Here is a 21398-nt window from a genome sequence, read left to right on the forward strand (position 1 = left end):
ATTTAAAAAAAACTATTAAAAACCCCTACAAAGTGCAAGGCAGCTGATTCTGACCTCTTTTCTTGATACACAATATGCAAGTGGAATTAGTGTCCATTTATGTTGATATAATTGTGTTCAGAATATAATTGATGGTGACCATACTGAGCTTGCTAAGAGCTCCTCTTAGCATCATCAAACCAAGATAGGCAATATTGGCAAGCAGAGATCTTTTATTAGACATGTTAGCAGTGCTGAAAACAAGCAGAAAAGCTTTTACACTTACAAGCTTTCCTCCTATGCCTATATTATGAGATCCTTGTTAGCCTCCAGACCCTTTGAACTAGCCACACAAGCACAAGCCCCTTTTACCATCACCTATCCTCAGTCACTTGTTTTTCCACCTGGGGCACCTTTGCACAGCTCTGAAAGAACACCATGCTATGATGCTGATGTAAAAGTAGGGGCCCAGAGATGCTACCATAAAAAAATGGTAAAAGAATACGGTATGTGAAGCTTTTTCTGACAAGTCTGAAGTTCAAGTTGTACATCAAGCAACAACAGAGGAAATATGATAAAGATCAAGTTTTATTGACATATTTTAGGTACAATAAATATATTTACATGTTGACACTTTAAACATGGAATTACATGTAAAAAAATTTGTACATGAGATTGTCTTTGTGTTTCCATTTTTACATTCGCTTAAATAGGTAGGACAGAAAGATCTCTTATGCGAGCGGAGGGTTTGGTATAGTTCAGTATTACATTCAAAAAATTAGTAGTAAACACCTTGTGAAGATGATGCTGCAGAAAACATGAGGTAGATGAACTCCCAGTGGAGTCAGTATGATACAGTCGGCTGTTGAATTTATCCTGAACCGCTAATAAACGAACTCCGTAATCCAGATTAAAGCAATACATTTGAAGTGATTCTCAAAACACCCAAATATATACAGTGTTTAAGACTTTACAGGTTAGGAAGGATCACATTCAGTAATAGTAATAGGAGGTAGAATTGTGTCGACAGTGTTCGTATTTCTACGTGGCAGTACAAAAAAGTGCTATTACTATCACTGAATTCAAGAACAGAACTCCTGAAAAAGTGAAAAGGATAAAAGAGTTGTTAATCCTGTTTCGCCTGGCTTGCCACAAATGCTAGAACATGTACGCAAAATGTTTTAACTCTCCAATATGGATAAAACTGCAAAGCAAAACTGTTAAGCAATGCTTCTCCAGTGCTTTGGGATGGGCAGCGTGCCTAAGATGTCACACCTGTAAAAGGAAGCTCAACTTTATATATCAAAGCCTGCAAAGAGAAGTACAGTATGATGTGCTTTCAGGGTTGGAGATCTAGGCTTCAGGTATCCTCAAAAGAGCTATAAGAACAGAAAATAGAGCGAAAGATTGGATGCAAGGCACTCAGATAGGAGGAGGTCTGGAGAGAGCAACAGGGAGTGAAAAGAGCAGAAACATAACAAGGACACAAAAATCCTTGTGGGAATGGAAAACTGGGGGCAAATGAGATGGAAATGAGGTAAAGCATAGGGCAGAAGAAAAGGGTACCACAGGAAAAAAGAAAGTTGACTTACTCTAAGGGTACTGTGTATCAATAAAAATTGTATGCAATGGTATGGAGCATCAGCTGTGAATAAATGAATGTTAGTGTCTTGTCTTTGCTGTATCTGCAAGTGAAAATGTGCATTAATTAGAAGTTAAACCATTGAAAGACGTTTCACTGTCTGAAAAAGAAATCCTGCAAAAAAATGGCTTTGTTATTATATAAATAGAAATAAAAGTTTAAGGTTCCAAAGTCAGCCTCACAGACACTAGGAAAAAATACAGTGCATATTAAAAACCATTAGATGCATACAAAGAAAATCCTGAACCACTGAATGAACATAACATTAATACAGCTGTGTTTTGAATTGTGATCTTCCAAGTGACTACACACAACATTGCAATACACCTACATTTAAAGGTACACAGGTTCTTTACAAAAATATTCTTAATCTGTAATACTGTTTAAAATTATTTAGATGGTAAAAATCGCTTAACCCGAGTGCTGTTACATTAAGTAAAAGCAGTGTAACCTGTTGAAAAACAGTGTATATATAAAGCCCATTTCCAGTTAGTTAGAAAAATCAGTGCATCCAACCAAGAAGTGAGAAAACAACACAGGCACCTAAAAGACCCAGTGAGGTTAACTTTCCCCTTGAGGTTTTCTTTAGCGCAATAAGGACCATACTTTCCACCAAAATAAGCACAGAAGTAGAAAATGGAGGTGGTTTGTTGTTTGTTTGTTTTTTTTTTTTTAATAAAAAACCCCAACCCTGTGAAAAGCAGCATTATAAAGAACAAAATGATCCTTCCCAACCATATTATACCAGAAGTTGGTATACGCAAGGATCCAATATGAATCAGTGTTTTTGTACACAAGACCCTGTGCTCATGTGGATAATAAGTCATCTCGATGATTAAAAATCAGGTTACAAAAAACCTTACATAAAATCCTTAGGATTTGATACTAATTGAAGATAAAATACTTTCAAGTATTACGTTTATAAATTAATTAGAGGTTAAGGCATGATTTAAGGTAACATTGAAACAAAAACCCTCTGTTACCCTAAATGACCTTTATAATATAGCTAACTTTCTGCAACCTGTTCAATTTGTTTCCTTCATATTTAATTTCCCATCCAACATGCTGCTAAAAAAAATAAAAGCACAAAAAATAATTTAAAAAAAGGTTTGTGTCTCTGAACAAAAATGCCTTTTTGACAGTGAACAGGTAAACCCAGATTTCTACCTTTGAGTATCACGACCCACATAAACACAGTACTGCGCGAAGGACAAGAACAACACAATACTACGCCAGAGAACAAATCCAGGATATCTCCCAAGTTAGACAAAAAACAGGCAAAAAAAACCCAAGAAATGAAACCCCGCACCCTCCCGCCCACCCTCCCGCCCCAGCTATGAGGGCAACGCACCCACACACACATACAGACACGCAGTTACTGTGTGCAACGATAGGAAGCGCCTACAGCAGCTTCCAGGAAAACTGCACTACTTCAAGCTAAACAGATAAAAGATACTATGTTTAAAAAAGTATAAAAAATTCAGCACCAAGTAAAAGGTTTTTTTCTTATTCCAAGCAGCTAATGTTAAGAAAAAATGATGAAGACCCTCAAGGTTATTCTGAAATAACCTACGGTTTTATAAAAAAAAAATAAATAAAAAATCTCTCATCTATGTCCTTGCAGTGGAAACCTAACATCAAAGAACTAAAATGCTCCGTCTGCTTGGCATTTTAATGGTGAGAAGGACTTTTTTACAGAAATTTGGAAATCTGAAGTGAATCTTCAGATTTAAACTGAGGAATAAACTAGATATCTGAAAATACTTTACAGAGGGGGTGCCAGTATTTACTCTTCTTTCTCGAAGTCATATTGGAGATGTATGTGGGCCAAGAAAATATCCCTGTCTAAATTTATTCTCTACCACTACTTAGAGATAAACATTTGCATGGCAGCAGCTCCAGCTATGAAGATGCTACAGACCTGTCCTCCTCCTGCTTAGCAGCAACGACACCAAGCTTTTCCAACACTGCACACTGTTCCCTCATACAGTATATGTGCCACATCAGTTGCTAACATTGTGATGAACCAAGGTGTTACATGACCAACTTGAATTACGTGTAAAACCAAAATATCCCAAACTTTTGAGAACAATATTACATGACAGACCTAATTTGTACTTGTACAGCACAATGGAACAAACCTTAGAAACCCCATGCCTTGGTCTGACAGTGCACTGTATTTACCCTCAAAAGTTGAAGGACAGAGATTTTTTTTAAATAAAAAAAAAGTAGAACATTCTACTAAAATACCACAGATCATATGGCCAATCCAATCTTTTAGTCAAGGCAAAATATGATTAGTTATAAAGTGAATTCTCCAGTGCTACAAGATGAAAACAAAATAATGTGGAAAAAAAAAAAGCTGGCTCCATATAATCACCTACTGGAGTTGCCTATTAAAATCATTATAAAACTATGCTAATAAAAACTGTGAACAAATAATACACAGATCAGGATATATGTATTGACTTACTAGCATCTTTATAAAAATTTGAAGATATACACAAAAACACATCAACATTTATGGAACTATATCCATTAAACTTAGATAAGACGACACAAAAAACTAACAAATAGCTAAGATGTGGTTGACTGTAAGCACTCTGAGTAACATTTTAATTTTAAAAGGTCAATATTTACATACTACATTAATTTTTTTTTTTTTTTTGCATTGTATTTTGAACGCATGATAAAGAAAGAACAAGATAATGGTTGCAACAGATCTTCCAAGAAACTTAAGATGCTCGGATTTAACTATGAGCTGAAAGAGAACATGGCAAGAACACGTCAGTCTAGCTTTACCTCTACTTCCTTTGGGTTTTTTTGGGAGGAGACAACAAATGGATCTAAAGAGCTGTATCACCCAAACTGATCATTGCCAAGAGATTCACTTGTAAGTTAGGATTTGAGAACTAACGAAACACAAACATTTTAACAAATGACTCACCTAATTGCTACTTTTGCTACTGAGTTTTTTAAGATATTAGAGAGATATGGTAACGACACAGGGCGTGAGTATGTATGTATGTGTATAATAAAATGCATATAGACATACATACATATAGTATGTTTACATATAGTAAGATAGCCAGGTACTGCAATAATCAACTAAAATCACCACCAGCGATCTGCCCATACTCTGTCTATGCACAAGCAACAATCTACTGCAACCACCTTTAAAGAGGATGCATCTAGTCATTAAACAGGCATTGCTTACATTGCCTCCTACATTTAAATAGATCTGAGGCAATTTCATGTCTTTATTCCAAAGCCACATATTTGTCTCAAAATTTTTTTTTTAAAAAACCCAACTGAATAAAAATTCTTAAAACTTAAGTTGGCTGAACCTCAGCCTCTTTGGGATGGATTCAAAACCCAAAGCAGGAGCGTTTCTACAAACTTCTTTGACTTTTGAATCAAACCCATATTCTTAGGCTCCAAGAAACCCTCTAACCCCAATAATGTTTGCTTCTGACAGGACAGCTGATCAACTGCAGATGTTCCTACTGCTGAACTCAGCTGCTGGCCTGTCTGGTGTTTGCCTCTAACCCAGATTTCCAGACACGCACTATTATCACCCCACTCCGAGATGTCTTCCCATCCTTCTCATTAAAGAGAAGCTGCTCCCTAACAGTGGGATGAATAACTGTTTAATGACTTGTTTTAAAGAGAAGCATTTCTTTCTTAAAAATAAAAATTACATAACCTGAGGAGGCAGCGTAGGGGTCCTAGTGCTCACGGTGTGAGGAATTAAACAGCACGGGACAGATCACCTCGCATGAGTCGTCAGGGTCGGCTCCCACCAGGCACCTCCTACCTGCAGCTCATTCTCTGTCCTTGGCTTGGGTCTACCCTGAAGCACTAATAGCACTTTATGTATAGTAACTGTGCTGGATGTTAGTAAGTACTATGCATAAATGAGGAACTACACAGATGGGGGTAAAACTCACTTCCATGCAGAAATTCTCATGATGTTACTGTGTCTCATCACTAAGTTGTAAATGGGCTTAGAGTATACTTTCAATTTTTTTCCCAGTGCGGTATTTCCAAAGTACCACATTATTCTGTATTATTTCAATGAGCAAAGAGCAGTTTTACCTAGAAGACTTCTGACAGTATTTATTATTCAATCATTATTTTTAGTAACTTTTTCATAATTGAAAATCTGGACCAAAACTGTAAGAAAGCCAATCAGGTCTTTGTGACTTGGTTACCATTAAATCTTAAAAAAAATAATAAAAAAAAAATCTATGGTACTATAAACTTGCTTAGTTCATCCTTCCATGCTTGTCACGCCTATTTTGGACCCCATTTGCAGCTGTTTCATTACATACCAATAGTGCTCTTCTGCAGTCACTCAGCTAACAAACCTGTAAGGTTTCTCTAAGTCCCCCCCATTCAAACAGTAGGTGGAGTGCTTAAGAGTATTCCTAAAATAAAGGATGAAGCAAAAGCTCACAGTCTAAAAACTAAGGAAATGTTCATAAAAACTGGAATCCAATATAAAGATGACATTTTAATAAGTTTATTCAGAAGTAACTGAAAAAATTGTTCCTTTGGCAACACCATCTAGATGGTTCTAACCAAAAGGAAATATTACGGATTTTACTTTGAATAAAATATAAGCTCCTTAATATTTGCACGTAATTTTTGGGAACTGCCACGTTCACCAGCAGATTCACAATGTCCTTATAGTCCTGTATTTATCGGGAACACCACATCAAACCAAGTCCTTTCAGTTACGGGTTTCTTATGGTTCAGCATTAGTCACAAAATAAATCTCAAAGAAAAAAACCTAATCAAAATAAAGCATAAGGCAATCATGAAACGCTATCCCAAAAGAGCTATTAGGAATGCGCCACTCTTCCTGTGTAACATTTTTGAAGTGAGCCACCAAATATTTCTTTTTCCTTGTATCTGGCAACATCATTTAAAACAACCTAGTTACAACTTGGAGTTCACTACCCCACAATGCTACTGAAGGGCAAAGATCCTTGTTTTTAAAAACCAAGGGAAAATACAGCAATGTTATTCCTACATAGGGTTTTACGGAATAAGTGGAGTTGGAAGGAGAAAATGGAAGTCTGTGTTGGAATAGAAAAATGCAAAGACAGACTTATTTACAAAGATCGAAACTACAATTTTTCCAGTGTCACCTCCAAAGCTCCTCAGCATACTGCTATTCAGTGAAGTAGACCACGTGTAAATCTACGCAAGAATACCTTCTGTGCTCTCATATATACAACATAACTAATGTGTTTTGTTTAGAAAAGTGAGTTTTCATTCAAATACCTCATACTGAAGATAAGAGCAACCATTATCAAATATTCTTTGCTATGAAGAAAGTTTTTAAATCTTTCGATGTAAACGTTCTCTCTCAAGTCACTGTGGTCACACAGTAGGGTCTTGAAGAACAGTGTCTACATGCATTGAAAGCATTTTGAAAAAAAATCTGTAGTTCCACGTGGTTACAACAGAACATGAACAAATCGAACAGAAATTCCACCTTTGCAGATCCTCTCAAGTTCAGCTCTTCTGGAGGACATCTTGCTGCTTTCTGTAGTTCAACATAGCAATTAAAGACTAAGCTGAAAGGTTTCACAACCCGATGGTTTGGCCACTGTGCCTCATGTAGCTCCACAGTACGCTTCTGTTAGTGTCAGGGTTTCTCTCAGCAGACATCACTCAACTATCAGTGCCACGTTTATGTGGGACAGATCTATCATGTGCCTGTTAAAAGTTAAAAGAAATTTAAACCTGGTACTCAAACTGATTCTAGGGGTGGAGAACAGACAAGGAGGTTCTAGGAAGGTCACTAATAAACAGATGCTTGATTGGATTAAGAGAAACACTGAGCAGAGGAGACCGATTTAATCTTTTGAAGGGAAGTAAGGAACCGAGACAGCATCAGTGCTTTATTATTTACCTGTGGAATTTCTGTTGAAATGCTAAAGCATGTGCTGGCTCCTTAAATTTTGCTATGGCTTTCCGTTGTTGAGGAAGCATCTGTAAACTCTGCAGAGACAAAAAGCCAAAACATATTTTTAATATTCACTTAAAGTTCCACTTAAAAAAAACCCTTATTTTGCACCAAACCAATTGAAATTTTGCCATATTTCTTTTCTCCGAAACATAGTTTCTTTTCTCTTATTGGTGTCCAAGGAATGGAAAGAGACTTCTGAGACTGCACTCAGGGACCCAGCTGAAGGTGTTTGAGCTGGTGCATTAAGTAACTATGCCAACTGGAAAACCCAGACCATCACTCGCTAAGCAAAGGCGACAGCTCTTCAATTCAATCCATACAGATGAACCAAACCCTGCAGCCAAAACTCCCACCGAGTAAGAAACATTCAACTGGCCAGAGCTCAACTTCACACACAAGCACCTGGAGTCATTCACTTGGTGTACATTAAAGCATCAGGGCTTTCCACAGGTTAAACAGGACAGAAACAGGAAAAAGAAGTGGTAGGTTTTGATCTCTAGACCACATATCCTCACATTGTTTTAACAAAAACAAGTGGCTAGCTTTAGACAGACACTGACCACCACACAACCCCGATGAGATGGCTTAGGTCACCACTTCCAAGTCCTCCTGGTAATGGGAAACCATGCAACACACATCTACCTAGACAAGTCCATCTGATACGTGCTTCCCACACCATGAGCGCAGCACTTCACAATGCTGTAACTACCAAAAACCCCCTATGTAGTATTGAGGTCTCCAAAACTACAGCACACCTCAGCCAGGGCTTTGGAGAACTCATGTCCTCGCTCCCTGCTGCAGCAGGAAGCCCAGGCAATGCCAAGACGACCCCAGAGAGCAGTCCTGTGACCTTGGTAATGAGAAGATAACTTCTCATAACTTCTCATAAGCCTGATAACAGGCTTACTAAGGTTAAAGTTGATGCTTTGAGTTAGCACTTTAGTTACAGTAGCGTATTGTTCAAAAAGACACTTAGGAAATTCGAGAAGATGAAGTTTTACACGTTAAGTAGGTACACACCCAACAATCAATGAGAACATGCAACAAGTATTCAGCATCACAGAATATTCAGGATGGAAATACTACTATTCTGTCATCCCACTGCCTGTCAACACAGACCACAGAGATTTCACAGTAACTACATTAAAACAGATCTTCCAAAGGCTTCAATTGTAATTTTAATGATTCCAGTATCTTACAGCAAGTTTTGGATGTTTAATGGCCCATGCTACAGCACATTCAAGAGAGAATTGTTCTGATTCAGATTCCAGTTTCCAATTGTTCTAACGGCTTTGGATGCAGAATTAAAGAATTACTAAAGTTCTTCATTTCTGTGTGTAAGTTTCTACATAAAGCCAATGCAGTTTTGTACTGGGCTTTATATATATTTATATATATACACATACACACATATATGTATGTATATAGGCACCTTAAAACTTTTCTAGATTTCATTATAACCTCCTGATGGATCAGTAACATAATCCTCTGCTCCTACATCTCGCCTGGAACTCAGCAGCACCCCCCACATTTGGATGATTCCAGCACTCTGATGGTCAGTCTCTAGGATTTTAAACTTCACCTGCAAAAACTCTGTATCATCATCTGGACTATTCAAAAGTATCACATATCTGTAGACAAGAAACTATTCCCTGGGAAACCACATACAACCCCACTCGTTGATACCTTAAGGGTGACATACTTGGAGATCTCTCAGTGAAAGAATTTTTAATTCAACTAATGTGTTCCCTGTTCATTCAATCTAATACAGCATTTTAAGAAAGGTATCAAACGCCTAGATGAAATTTGCTATTAAAATTGTCTACTTATATCTTTTTTGAACAGGTAAGACTCACATTGATAAGATGCTTATTTAACAAGAGCCATGGCACCCAATAGTCATACTTCTTTGTATCTAAGGCTGACAATTCAGCTCTAGGCTCTTTCTGTAACTTCTCTATCTGTGATCTTGAAGTAATTAATTTTGGAAGTAGCTACCTTGCACCTTTTTGTAAGTGACAGGAAACTTCCCTCTCACCAGGAAAATCACAGAAGTTTAATACTTCCGTCACTCCTGTGATTTCAAAGTGAAAGCTGTGGAAAAGCTAGAGGATCCAGCAAACCTGATAAGCATCAGTGGGTTAATTTGCACTGTATAGTTTTTGGAAAGCTGCTACGATGGAAAGGTTTAGCTAAGACACTGCAACTTCTTAGTTTCTGAGCTGGTAGGAATGGGATTTAGCTTTAAAATAAGAAAACACTTGGCAGATGATTTTTGTTTTTTTTAATCAGAAAGCTCTTGACAAGGTTACGCACATTTTACGAGCCAGAATACAATCACGCTGCAGAAAGCTCCAGTGAAAGACCCTGGACAAAACTCAGTTCTCCTGGAGGTTATCTGTTAGAGTGGGTGAAGGAGGTGCTGAAGTTTGTGTTCTCCTCCTTCAGTGATGTCACTTTATTATGATTTATAGAACTATATCTAATACACATTCTCTTGACACCGCTTTTCTGCTTAGAAAAGAACCAAGGACTAAGTCCTATCACTAAGGTCTAAGTTTTGAAGACTAAGAATTAACCACAGCCATTAAACAAGATTTAGAAACAAGAGACTTGTAAGAGCTGAAAAAAACCAATCTGAACTGCAATTAAAAAAAAAAGAGAAGTAAATCTGTTCCTTTCAAAGAACTCGACACTTCTGAGAAAAACCTCTTTGAATCACTGAAAGGACGAGCATTTCGGAGAACAGTTGGACAAGAGGAGCTGGAAAAGAACCCAGGGATGCATTCCTTCAGCTATAACCTGCATGTCCTGCTGTCACCTGCTTCTCTCCCCTCTCCTGAACCATCTCCAGCCCTCCTGCTGGCCACTGATCCTCACAACAACGTCAGGTCTCACTCAAATATCACAGGAGATTCTCCCAATGCTTTAAGCTCCAGACCCCTGTTGTGATCAGTTGAAGAGAAGTTGCATTTAGTGACTTTTTTCTACAAGAATTAAGCTATTACTGCATTAGTATTCTTGAGATGCACAAAAGCAAAATGTGACTTTGCAGTTTATACACCCATAATGACAAATTATTAAGCTGCTCAGTAATTAGCATATAAAAAATTGACTAAAGGAAGACATTCTGGTATAGTGCAGACTTATTAGTGAAAGTAGGCAAAGTATCTAAATATTATTATAGACAACTTATTTATACTTTCATATGAATTAAGTTTATTGACTGACTCATTTGGGTATTATGGCACAGCCTGTTCTTATGCTGTATTATTGCCTTATTTTCCAAAGAAAGAAAAAAAAAAACCACAAAACAAAACACTAAATATATTTTATTTTTAATACTCAATTGCTTTGGCAACATGGCATCAATTCTTGGGTAAGTCTATTGAAAAGCATCTTTATCAGATTTAATTTCACTTGTCAATACAGACAACTGTGGAAACAAAAAGCCAGTCTGACCCATCTGATCTTTTGCTGAACTGCTTAAACACTACCCATTACATAGCCTGGGGGTAAGGCAGTAACTTTTAGCATCAGGGTCTTCTCAGGTACTGCAGTTACACACCTGCCTATGCTTTAACAGGAGAGCAAATTAAGGACTGCAAAACAAAAGGATAAACTAACACCACACAAACAATACTTCTCCAGTTGGAAACTGTCTGAAAAATTTTAATTCAAACTGTTTTAATACAAATTCTCAGCCTCCACTGCACTGAAACTATGGTAGTGAAAATGATGCAGAATCACTTCATGTTTGTTTAGGTATATTAGGTATAAACACCTTATTCAGGTATAAAAAAAAGTTCTCGTTTGTTTTAACAAGAAAAAAGACAATTACTAAGGTAAGTTACTTAAACGATATGACCACCATGGCCTGAAATACCACCATAACTATCTTTGCTGACAAAGATTTTTAATATCTCAACATAAATTGTTTTCTACATTGTGTTTTCAAACAAATCCTCATCTACCATGACTTGCAAATATCAACATTATTCATCCTGCTAACAAAGATCTCTTGAAACTTTATGTTCTGATTTTGGGACAATATCTACTTACTTGCATTACTATTTAAACCCTGAGTTTTATGCTTAACAACATTTGCTGTCAGGCACAGAACAAGTAGGTACAGTTTTGCCAGAGTGTGTAGGTCCTGAGCTGCTGCTATCCCACCCTGAGCAGAAAGGTTATCAGCTGGGCATACAACTAGTGTTCCACTTCAGTGGAAACCTGAAGTAAAATAACTGCATACTCATCCTACTGGATTATTTCTGTCTCCTTGAATTTGGGATGACACGCAGTTTAGAGCTGATCCTGCATTTAGATGATGTTAACAGCAATAGTCTGAAGAAAACACAATTTTTTGTGTAACCTGTGGAATTTTCTTGGCTCAAAACGTTGTTCAAGGCACTATCTCAAATATTTACTTCACCAGCTTCTGCTTTTGTTGATTCCAGATACACATGCTAGGAAAATACATATAAAATTAATTTTGCATATCTTAATCATGCTCCCTTGCTAATTTAAACACACTTAAATTTTTTCACCTTTTTTGAATAATTTGGCAGCCATTTTTTCAGTGATAAAACTCAGTATTTCTAGCATCCGTAACATTCTCAGATAGTTTGAGTGCTCGCACATTCACCACTTGAAATAACCTCCTAGAAAACTGTTATTTTTAATCATGCTCTTTCACCAATCAGACTATCCACTGTATTAGCCATTACTTGTAAAGAATCCTCTAATAAGTTTGCAAAATTATTGGTACCACTGTCTAATGTATTTCATTAATGTAAAAACCCATACCTGTGCAAGCATTCATGTTTCACTTTTAAAGTAAACCTGAAGCGCTGCATTAGTTATTGCAGAGCTTGCACAAAAACACATGCTTACCTATAATGTTTTCAGTATTATTTTTGTTTCCCCACAATATATCTAACTTGTATTTCTGACACAATACTGTACATCAGGATAGATTTAAACTTTAGTGATATCTTTTCATATTGCCTAACTACTGAAGAAGATGTTATAACAAGTTAAACAAAAGTTTCACTGAACAAAAGCTCTTCTTGCATGATTCTCTATGTAACTAATTTAATATTTGTACATTTTTATCTACTGACTTTGTTTACTTTTGAAGTTAATGACATTTATTTGAAATTACTACATGTTCAGAGATGAGGGTTTATTTTACTTAATATCTAATATCGTGAAGAGAAACTACATGAATTTAAGGGAAGCAGTTAAGTCTTATTTTTGGACTACCAACCTCAACAGCTGCTAAAACTTTTATGTGAAACATGAAATTACGGATGTCTCTCCTACAAATCACCATACAAGAAGCCTTGAAGCAAGAGCTAACTGTAACAGCAAGAGGCTGGGAAGATCACCGCCAAAGTAAGGTGAGAAAAAAATACAGAACTGAGAGGAAAAAAAAATTAAAAAAAAATCAGTCCTCAGTGTGTGACAGTTAGTAGGAAGCACAACAATTTTTAATCCTGAAGAAAATATTTCTGCTTGACAATGGTTCACATGGGCAAGATTTACAAAATTCTAGTTTGCTCAGAAAAGGTTTTGTCCATCATTTGAACCAACAAAGCCAAATGGACCTACAGGAAGTCTCTGCAAAAATACCAGTCCTTCCTGAGAAGTACTAGCCCTCCTGCAATACCACATTTCCACAAATACCACAAGGATTGCTATAGGGGACCATGCCAGTGACCTGTTCCAAGTTCAAGTCCTTAACAGCTAGTCCTATGGCTGATAAGCGAGTGTCACAACACAAATGTCTTGCATCCTACTGGGGGTAAGTTGTTTTTTTTCCTTAAGAAATCTAGATGACTTCTGGTTTGTACTCTAAGACTTGAGTAATGTCCTACTAAATGCATAACTATTTGTTAGAGACAAACAATGTTCAAATCTCTATTAAATACTTCTTTCAGTAATGTTCAGATACAGTGAGCACCACAGATTTATGGCGTTTTGTGATGGGTTGACTCTGGCTGAATGCCAGGTGCCCACCAAAGCTGTTCTATCACTCCCCCCCTCAGTTGGACAGGGGAGAGAAAATATAACAAAAGGCTCATGGGTCCAGATAAGGACAGGGAGAGATCACTCACCAATTACTGTCATGGGCAAAACAGACTCAACTCACGGAAATTAATTTATTGTCAACCAAATCAAATTAAGATAACAAAGAATAAAACCAGATCTTAAAAACACCTTCCCCCTACCCCTTCCTTCTTCCCAGGCACAGCTTCACTCTTGAATTCTCTACCTACCCCCCTGCCCCCAGCAGCACAGGGGGACGGGGAATGGGGTTTGTGGTCAGTTCATCACACGTTGTCTCTGCTGCTCCTTCCTCCTCAGGGGCAGGACTCCTCACTTGTCCCCTGCTCCAGCGTGGGGTCCCTCCCACGGGAGACAGTTCTCCACTAACTTCTCCATCGTGAGTCCTTCCCATGGGCTACAGTTCTTCACGAACTGCTCCAGTGTGGGTCCCTTCCACGGGCTGCAGTCCTTCAAGCACAGACTGCTCCAGCGTGGGTCCCCCGCAGGGTCACAAGTCCTGCCAGAAAACCTGCTCCAGCGTGGGCTCCTCTCTCCATGGGTCCACAGGTCCTGCCAGGAGCCTGCTCCAGCGCGGGCTTCCCACAGGGTCACAGCCTCCTTCGGGTACCCACCTGCTCCAGCGTGGGGTCCTCCCCGGGCTGCAGGTGGAGATCTGCTCCCCCGTGGACCTCCCTGGGCTGCAGGGGGACAGCCTGCCTCACCACGGTCTTCCCCACGGGCTGCAGGGGAATCTCTGCTCCGGCGCCTGGAGCACCTCCTCCCCCTCCTTCTGCACTGACCTTGGGGTCTGCAGGGTTGGTTCTCTCGCATCTCCTCACTCCTCTCTCTGGCTGCGGTTTCTGTGCCCCAGCAACCTTTCCCCCGCCTTCTTAAATCTGTTATCTGAGGCACTGCCACTGTCGGGCTCGACCTTGGCCGGTGGCAGGTCCATCTTGGAGCCAGCTGGCCTTGGCTCTGTCGGACGTAGGGGAAGCTTCTAGCAGCTTCTCACAGAAGCCACCCCTGTAGCCCCCTCTGCTACCAAAACCTTGCCATGTAAACGCAATACATGTTTCTGAAGAAGTAATTCAGTGTGTTGGTTTTAGACCTAAGGTAGTATCATAAAGAAGCTAAAAGCATCAGACAGGTCTTCACATAGTACTAATGACGGCTGTTCTCTCATTTTCAAAGAATGTGTAATACTAAAGGAATCCTTAGTCTTATGACCTCTGTTATAATGACAAAAATATGAGTCTATCTTTCCCAAAGTATCATACCTCAACAGGAATTTGATCTGAATTTAGTAATATTCCATAACATACTGATTTTGAAAGGCCAGTCAGGGGAGGCACAGAAGAACCAGCCACGCAGCACTGCCTCTGGAGACGGGCTGGCTCTACCGAGCATTTAACAGGAGGACACTCAGACTTCCCCCGCAGGAGATTTCCCTGTTGCCACACTGTGCTCCACTAGAATCTCCTTCTATCATGAATCCCTAAACTGAAACACCACAATCCTCCCAAACGTCACAGCTCTCAGAAAACAACTTCATTCACATCTTCTTTTTAAGTTGACCTAGTCAGACAGTCACCAGAGGATGAAAAACCCTTCCCGGATCCACTGAGGTGTAAAGGATTGACAATACATACAAAAATTTCCAAGGGATTTCAAATGACTGGCTACTTTACAGATTCGGGTGTACAGATCTACCGTAAAGCACTTTCTGAGACCAACCTGAGATCAGAGGTATTCTGGGCATGTTCCCATCTGACTCTGGAGAACAGAGATTACGTTCTGACATATTCCCAGCATTAAAAATAAAAAACTGGTTTGGGCTGAGGAGGAATATTTTGTATGGAAAGGATTTAGGCAGCACAGAGCTCATACTGATCTTGATTATCTCCTTTTTCTGCTTCCTAAGGCACTGCCACAGGAAAATGCAGATCTTGTGTTGAATGGAAAATGCAACAAAACCAATATTTCATCATCACGCATGCTTTTGATTGAGAGTTTGCCTACAAACTGTTTAAAAACATACTATTTAATTCAACAACTTTAAAAAAAAAAGTAATCAGCAGCTGTAGCTTTTTCTGCAACTGAACTATTACCAGTGACTAAAGCATGAATATCATAAAAGGACCATGCCCTCTGCAGACATTTCTTTAGGCTTGCAGACCTACACTGCCCTCAAATTTCTCTTTTACACATGTTCTCTAATTAAATCTATGCTTGTACAATATCAGTGAAAATAATATTGAAATAGCCTATATGATAATAGCAGCACAATAAGCTAAACTTCACTGCAAAACAAAGAACCTTGAGACAAACAGCAGGACATCCATGAGTAGGAAGAAAGAGATCGCTCGCAGAAAGCAAACATCTTTGACACCAAAACTGTCAGAGGTTACACAGAGAGGAAGAAGTTAAAAGGGAGATAACAGGGCACTGGGAGATGGAAACCAAGCAGGTAGGAGTGAGACTGGAGCAAGCACTCATTTCAATTATAGGAGACACACGGGAAATAAAAGTTTCCTCCTTTACTTAATTTCTTTCACTGAAGTAAATGGACTACCTAATAGACCGCACATTCAGTTCATCGGTGAGTTTGGGATTAGGAGTGGCAGTCCATACGAAGCTGCTAAAAAAGGGTCTCTGCAAAAAGGAAGTATAAACTCTCCTAACCAACATCATCTCCAAGTGTGTGATCCAACCTGCTCTGCAACAAGTCAAACAGCAGCATGGCAGGCACTTTCTGAAAGAAAGATGGGATTCTGTTTATTCTTCCCTCCCATCAATAAATGCAGACACATTTTTATTATCCTTGCAGCCTCCTGTCACCTGAAGCATCTTTGCTGGGAGCAACACTTCCTAGCCATTACCAACAGGCATAGAGGCTGGGACAGAATGTATTTATTTTATCCTCAGCTGTTGCAACTGATCTCTTCCACCTCCTGTCCCTCCTTCCTGCTTTTCTGCCACCTTTGACTTCCTACTATCCGCCTTTAGAAGCGCTCAGCTTTCCATCTCCTTATGCAAGATGAGATGAGAAGAAAGGATCTTCTGTCACCGAGATGGGCATCTGTAGCTCTCATACCACTCCACAGCAGGGCCGAACCGGGCAGGCTCATGACGAAGCTGCTCTTCTCTTCCCCCAGCCCCACGGCCGGAGCAGGACTGCCCATGTTTTCTCCCACAGCTTCTGCAACAGCTGAAGACGTTTTTACAGGCAGGAAGACCACACAGGTCACCACGCCAGCCCTACACGCCTCATGTGCCATGGCACACACAGAACCGTGCTGCTCATCTGCAAGAGCACCCATGTTCTGGGTGCGCTCCTCCACGTGCGCTTGTCATTTCCATCAATACGTCTTTAAACTAAAGACAAATTCAGCAATTTTGAATACAGTGTCCGTGCAGATAGCTGCCTTTACCCTAACTGAGCACTAGGTAGCACTGTCACTCTAAAAAAGTGAAGAGAAGCACATCAACATGGCAACTGTTTTTCCCCTTCTGGGACCAGAAAAGAAATTACTACCTTATCAGAGTAAAACTCGTGTTTGTACAACTACTCAAAATACACCTACAGTCGCACCATTCTCATCACCTCTGATATAAAACACTGGCGTTTGAGTATTTCTTTTTCCTTTTTTTTTTTAACATCAGAATTTATGATCTTAAATCTTCACAAAGCAATACTGAGATCTTGCACTGATGTTTTATGTTTGCAACCATTTGATGTAAGAAAATATGATTACAGATAATTACAGAACACCACCACAGAACAAACACTCAGTACTCAAATTATCTGGAGATCTAGCAAATGATCCCCTCTACCTGCCACCATACAAAAAAAATAGTCTGAAGGTGGCAATGACTAGCTGAACACAAGCCTCTTTAGACAGCATAAACATTAAACATAGATTCAAGAGCACCAAAGAAATGTGCTGGGTTTTTCATGACCTTTGCAAATTATTAGTAATCTACTTTAGCAAGTGGTTCTGGATGGATGTGTATTGAATGTCACTGCTCCAGCACAGTCCCCAGGAGACTCTATTTTGGTCGTGTGCTCAGAAATCTTTTGTACTTTCCAACACTTTTGAATGCATAATTTTATTTATAGCATGTAATTATTTTAGATTCAGCACCCAGATTTTACTGCAGGTACATTATTTGTACCTGAAAGCTTATCCTCTCCAGAAAGGGTCTGACAGCAAACTATGTTGAAAGGAAGCACTTCTCCTGCTAATTTAATCATGTTTGAGTTGTAAAATACAGCTATGACTGAGGGGCTGTTCCTGGAGCCCCAAAGATTTTCTTCTATTCAGTAGCTTGAGAATCTTAATGGTATTTTTTTCTCCTATGTTAATAAAAGAGCAGCTTTAATGAAGCACGAATGAGAATTAAAGAGTCTTCAGTGATTAGGCAATAGAGGGTATTTCAAAGCTGATACATGGGAAAAGATAATTTTCTCCATTTCTAGGGTATGGAAGGGAAAAAAATGATGAATTTCCAACTTCAACTGTAAAAGTCTCCTTCATCTTCTCTTATGCATGCCCAGCTATTCCCAAACCCTGATTCACAGAACCACCACCTCAATGCAAGCTGATGGCAAAGCTAAGAGCACTGAACGTCATAAACTGAGGGGAGTTTTCAACTTCCCTTCCTAAAATACGAATCCAACCCTATTGTAACCAGAAAACCAAAGTAATTTCTTCCTCCTCATTCACTCAATTGAGAAATTATAGACTTTTTCCATAAATACATTAAAACTTCTCTTATGCCAGCAAAGATCCTCTTCCTGAGAAAACACATGCAGGATAAGCACGCTGCAACAAAATCAGGAGCCAAACTATATATTTGAAAATAGGAGCTGGTGTGGGATCAACTGCTCTACAGATGCACCACTATTGGAAGGTGCAGGTTAAGCAGAGGTCCTGTACCAGGTGGCACGAGTGTTCATGATTTATTCTTTGTCAAAAAGCAGAGAGATCTGGGAGCTATGCCTCAGTGCAGCCATTCCCATGCTCATGTCTTGACTGCAGCAGAAATTGATACACAAGAGGCAATATTCAAATTTATGAGCTGCATTTGCACGCTCCTTTGAAGCAAGATGCTTACTTACCATTCAAGGCATATGTCCTACCGTTTGGGAATCTTTACCTTTAACCAGGGCTTTGGGTGTTGGATAATTGGCACACGTCATTTCAAGCACTATCCGGGCAGGAAGATAATTCCTTAAGTTCTGATTCAGATTTGAATTTTTTTTACAATTGCAAAAAGTAACCATGAGTTTGACACACACATTTCCCTTCCAAGACAAGTAAAATTCAAGAAACCAGTACCTCAGAGTTCAGTTCATTAAGGAAAGTTTTGCTGAATAGTCAACAGCTAAACACAGGATAGTCTACATCTTAAAGATGGAGTCAGCTACAACTGACTCACCTTCCCTTCCTCTTACTATCTCTTGAACTCCGTCTGAAGCAGCTAAAAACCTGGGTGTCTAGCTTAATTTCCAAAAAAGCAGCTAGAATTTCTCACCTTGCTGTTTTCTCACAATAGCCATCTCCCCAAATCCCTCCTATTTCAGTTCATCAGGCTGCAACACTTCATCTTAAGATGACCAGAGTTCTGTAACTACCAGAGATATCTTCACTCTGGTCATGGCCATGACCTGTCCTTGCCTCTCACACATACTGTCCTCACACATGAAACCCCGCCAAGAGTCCGCATGGCAAGAAGCCCTTCCATTCACTACTCGGCTCTATTCGGTGGCTCACTTCTGCACTCCTCATTGCAAGTCACTTATATGAAATGCATTTTAAAGGAAGAATGAGGAAATAACCAAGTAGAGTATCCCTTCACTATCAAACACTCCTGACCATTGCCAGTTGCAGGGGATTTTGTACAGCACTGAGCACAAACACTAGTAAAAACATTAATTTACATCCACAAGAAAATCCACTCATGCGCTTCAGGATATTGACCTCTGAAAATCTAGCACCATCTGTATAAAACTGATTGCTGTGAACAGGGACAAAACATTTTGTTTTCAGTTCTTGTAAGACAAGGCACCTAAAATTGCTGCTGCCTCTTCCTCATTTGGTGTGTTAACACTTCTGTGGTACCACTTCTCATGGTACCATAAAAAGACCCCCCAGCCCCCAAAAGCTAAATATTGCATACAGTGGCACCATTCTCATATTCTTCCCACAAAAGGATCACTTCTCCCCTGCATATCTCACTATCCACACTTGTGAAACATCATTCAGTCTCAAACAAGCCAGGAAATTTTTGCCTTCTACAAGTCAGACTTGAAATTCAAGTGCAGAATTAGCACAAAAGCCTTCTGCATCATTCACTAAATTCAGGCATCTCTTTCAAGTACTACTTCTATATCTCCGATAAGGTGAAAATAGATGATGATTTAGAAACCATAATTTCCAAAGGTACAGCTGATGCTGCTGCAAGAATACAAGTTCTGTAGGGCACAGGTATGTATCAAAACCCACTAGAAAACTAGTTGTTGTTTTTTTTCCTATAAGTGTATCCTTCTAAATTGGTCTGTGACATTGAATTGAGACACCAGAGTTTGGAGTCTGCTATGAAACAGCAAGTCCTGAATAAATTTTTTAGCACATTCGCAATAACTTCTCTCAATTGTGAGTATTTTCTAGCAGGGTTTCTATTAATCTCCTTCTAATATTCTCATGCAAGATTTAGCAAGTAAACACTGAATAAACGTGCTTTGGAACTGCGTGAATAATTTCCTAGAGTACTACAGAACATGAAAGGACAAAGTATTTTGTGAGAGTATTTTTGCTTTCACAAACAAATTAAACATCTCTGAATTGACAACATAAATAATTCAGCATTATTCCCTTTACTAAATTGGGAAGAAGTCAGGCAGAGTGTACATCTTTAACAGTGCGCTGTGTTTAGCCACAGAGAGCTGATCCCACTAATAGAGAAATCTTATACAATAGCTACAATTCATGCATTGCATTTGTCTGAAAATGTTGATCCTGCCAAAAGGAGCACTCAAAACCGAAAAAAATCAGGGGAAAAAAAATTGTCCTCATCTGTATGTTTCATTATGCATTGACTGATATTTTCAAATGTACTAACAATAATTCAGACAGGGCCTCCTAAGCCCTTCAGTGCTTTGAAAACCTCCTGTTTTCCTAAAGTCAGTTTAACAGATACATCAGTTCCAGGAGACAGTTTACACACAGAAGCTTCACCGTAGATATACCTGTGTGTGTGTATATAACCTTGCTCACAGGCCCCTCCTAAAGAGAACCTTCAAAAAAAAAAGAAGAAAAAAAAAAAAAAGGATAAATGAAATCCTTCAAAGACGACCGTGTTTTCATCTGAAAAAGTAGACGGTGCTACATGGTACAAAATCTCCACTGGGCAGCAGTCATTAAGTGCTCTTACCCCAGGACTGCAATGACAGTAAAAGGTAAATGTCAAAAAAAAGGGTAGGTGTGAGTCAACAATAAGAAAAGGACAGCAACCAAAAATACATTTGCTTTGATATGAGCATTTGGCTTTAACAACCTCACAGAGTGGACAGGCTTGTATTGTCTAAGAAACTAACAGAGATAGCACAGGAACTCCAAAATGAAGGAGACTCTTTTGCAGCAGGAATGTGATTGTTAGCAAAATCCTACCGTACCTCCCGTGCTGCAATATCATCACGTGCTTGTCTTTGCTACCAGGTGTAGCATGTGTGGGTGG

General features: G+C 39.1%; 1 protein-coding gene across 4 annotated transcripts in view; it reads right to left on the reverse strand.

The window, feature by feature from the left end:
- Positions 1-549: 549 nt before the first annotated feature.
- RBM33 (RNA binding motif protein 33) overlaps positions 550-21398 on the reverse strand; it is a 109810-nt gene continuing 88961 nt past the window's right edge. For all 4 annotated transcript variants that reach the window (XM_069778199.1, XM_069778200.1, XM_069778201.1 and 1 more), the window contains 2 exons: positions 7548-7636; positions 550-7351 (listed from right to left, as the gene is read on the reverse strand). In XM_069778199.1, the coding sequence (XP_069634300.1) occupies positions 7303-7351; positions 7548-7636 (138 nt within the window). In that variant the 3' untranslated portion in view covers positions 550-7302. The remainder of the gene's footprint in view (positions 7352-7547; positions 7637-21398) is intronic.

Source organism: Haliaeetus albicilla, chromosome 2, assembly GCF_947461875.1.
Source record: "Haliaeetus albicilla chromosome 2, bHalAlb1.1, whole genome shotgun sequence".
Lineage (NCBI taxonomy): Eukaryota > Metazoa > Chordata > Aves > Accipitriformes > Accipitridae > Haliaeetus > Haliaeetus albicilla.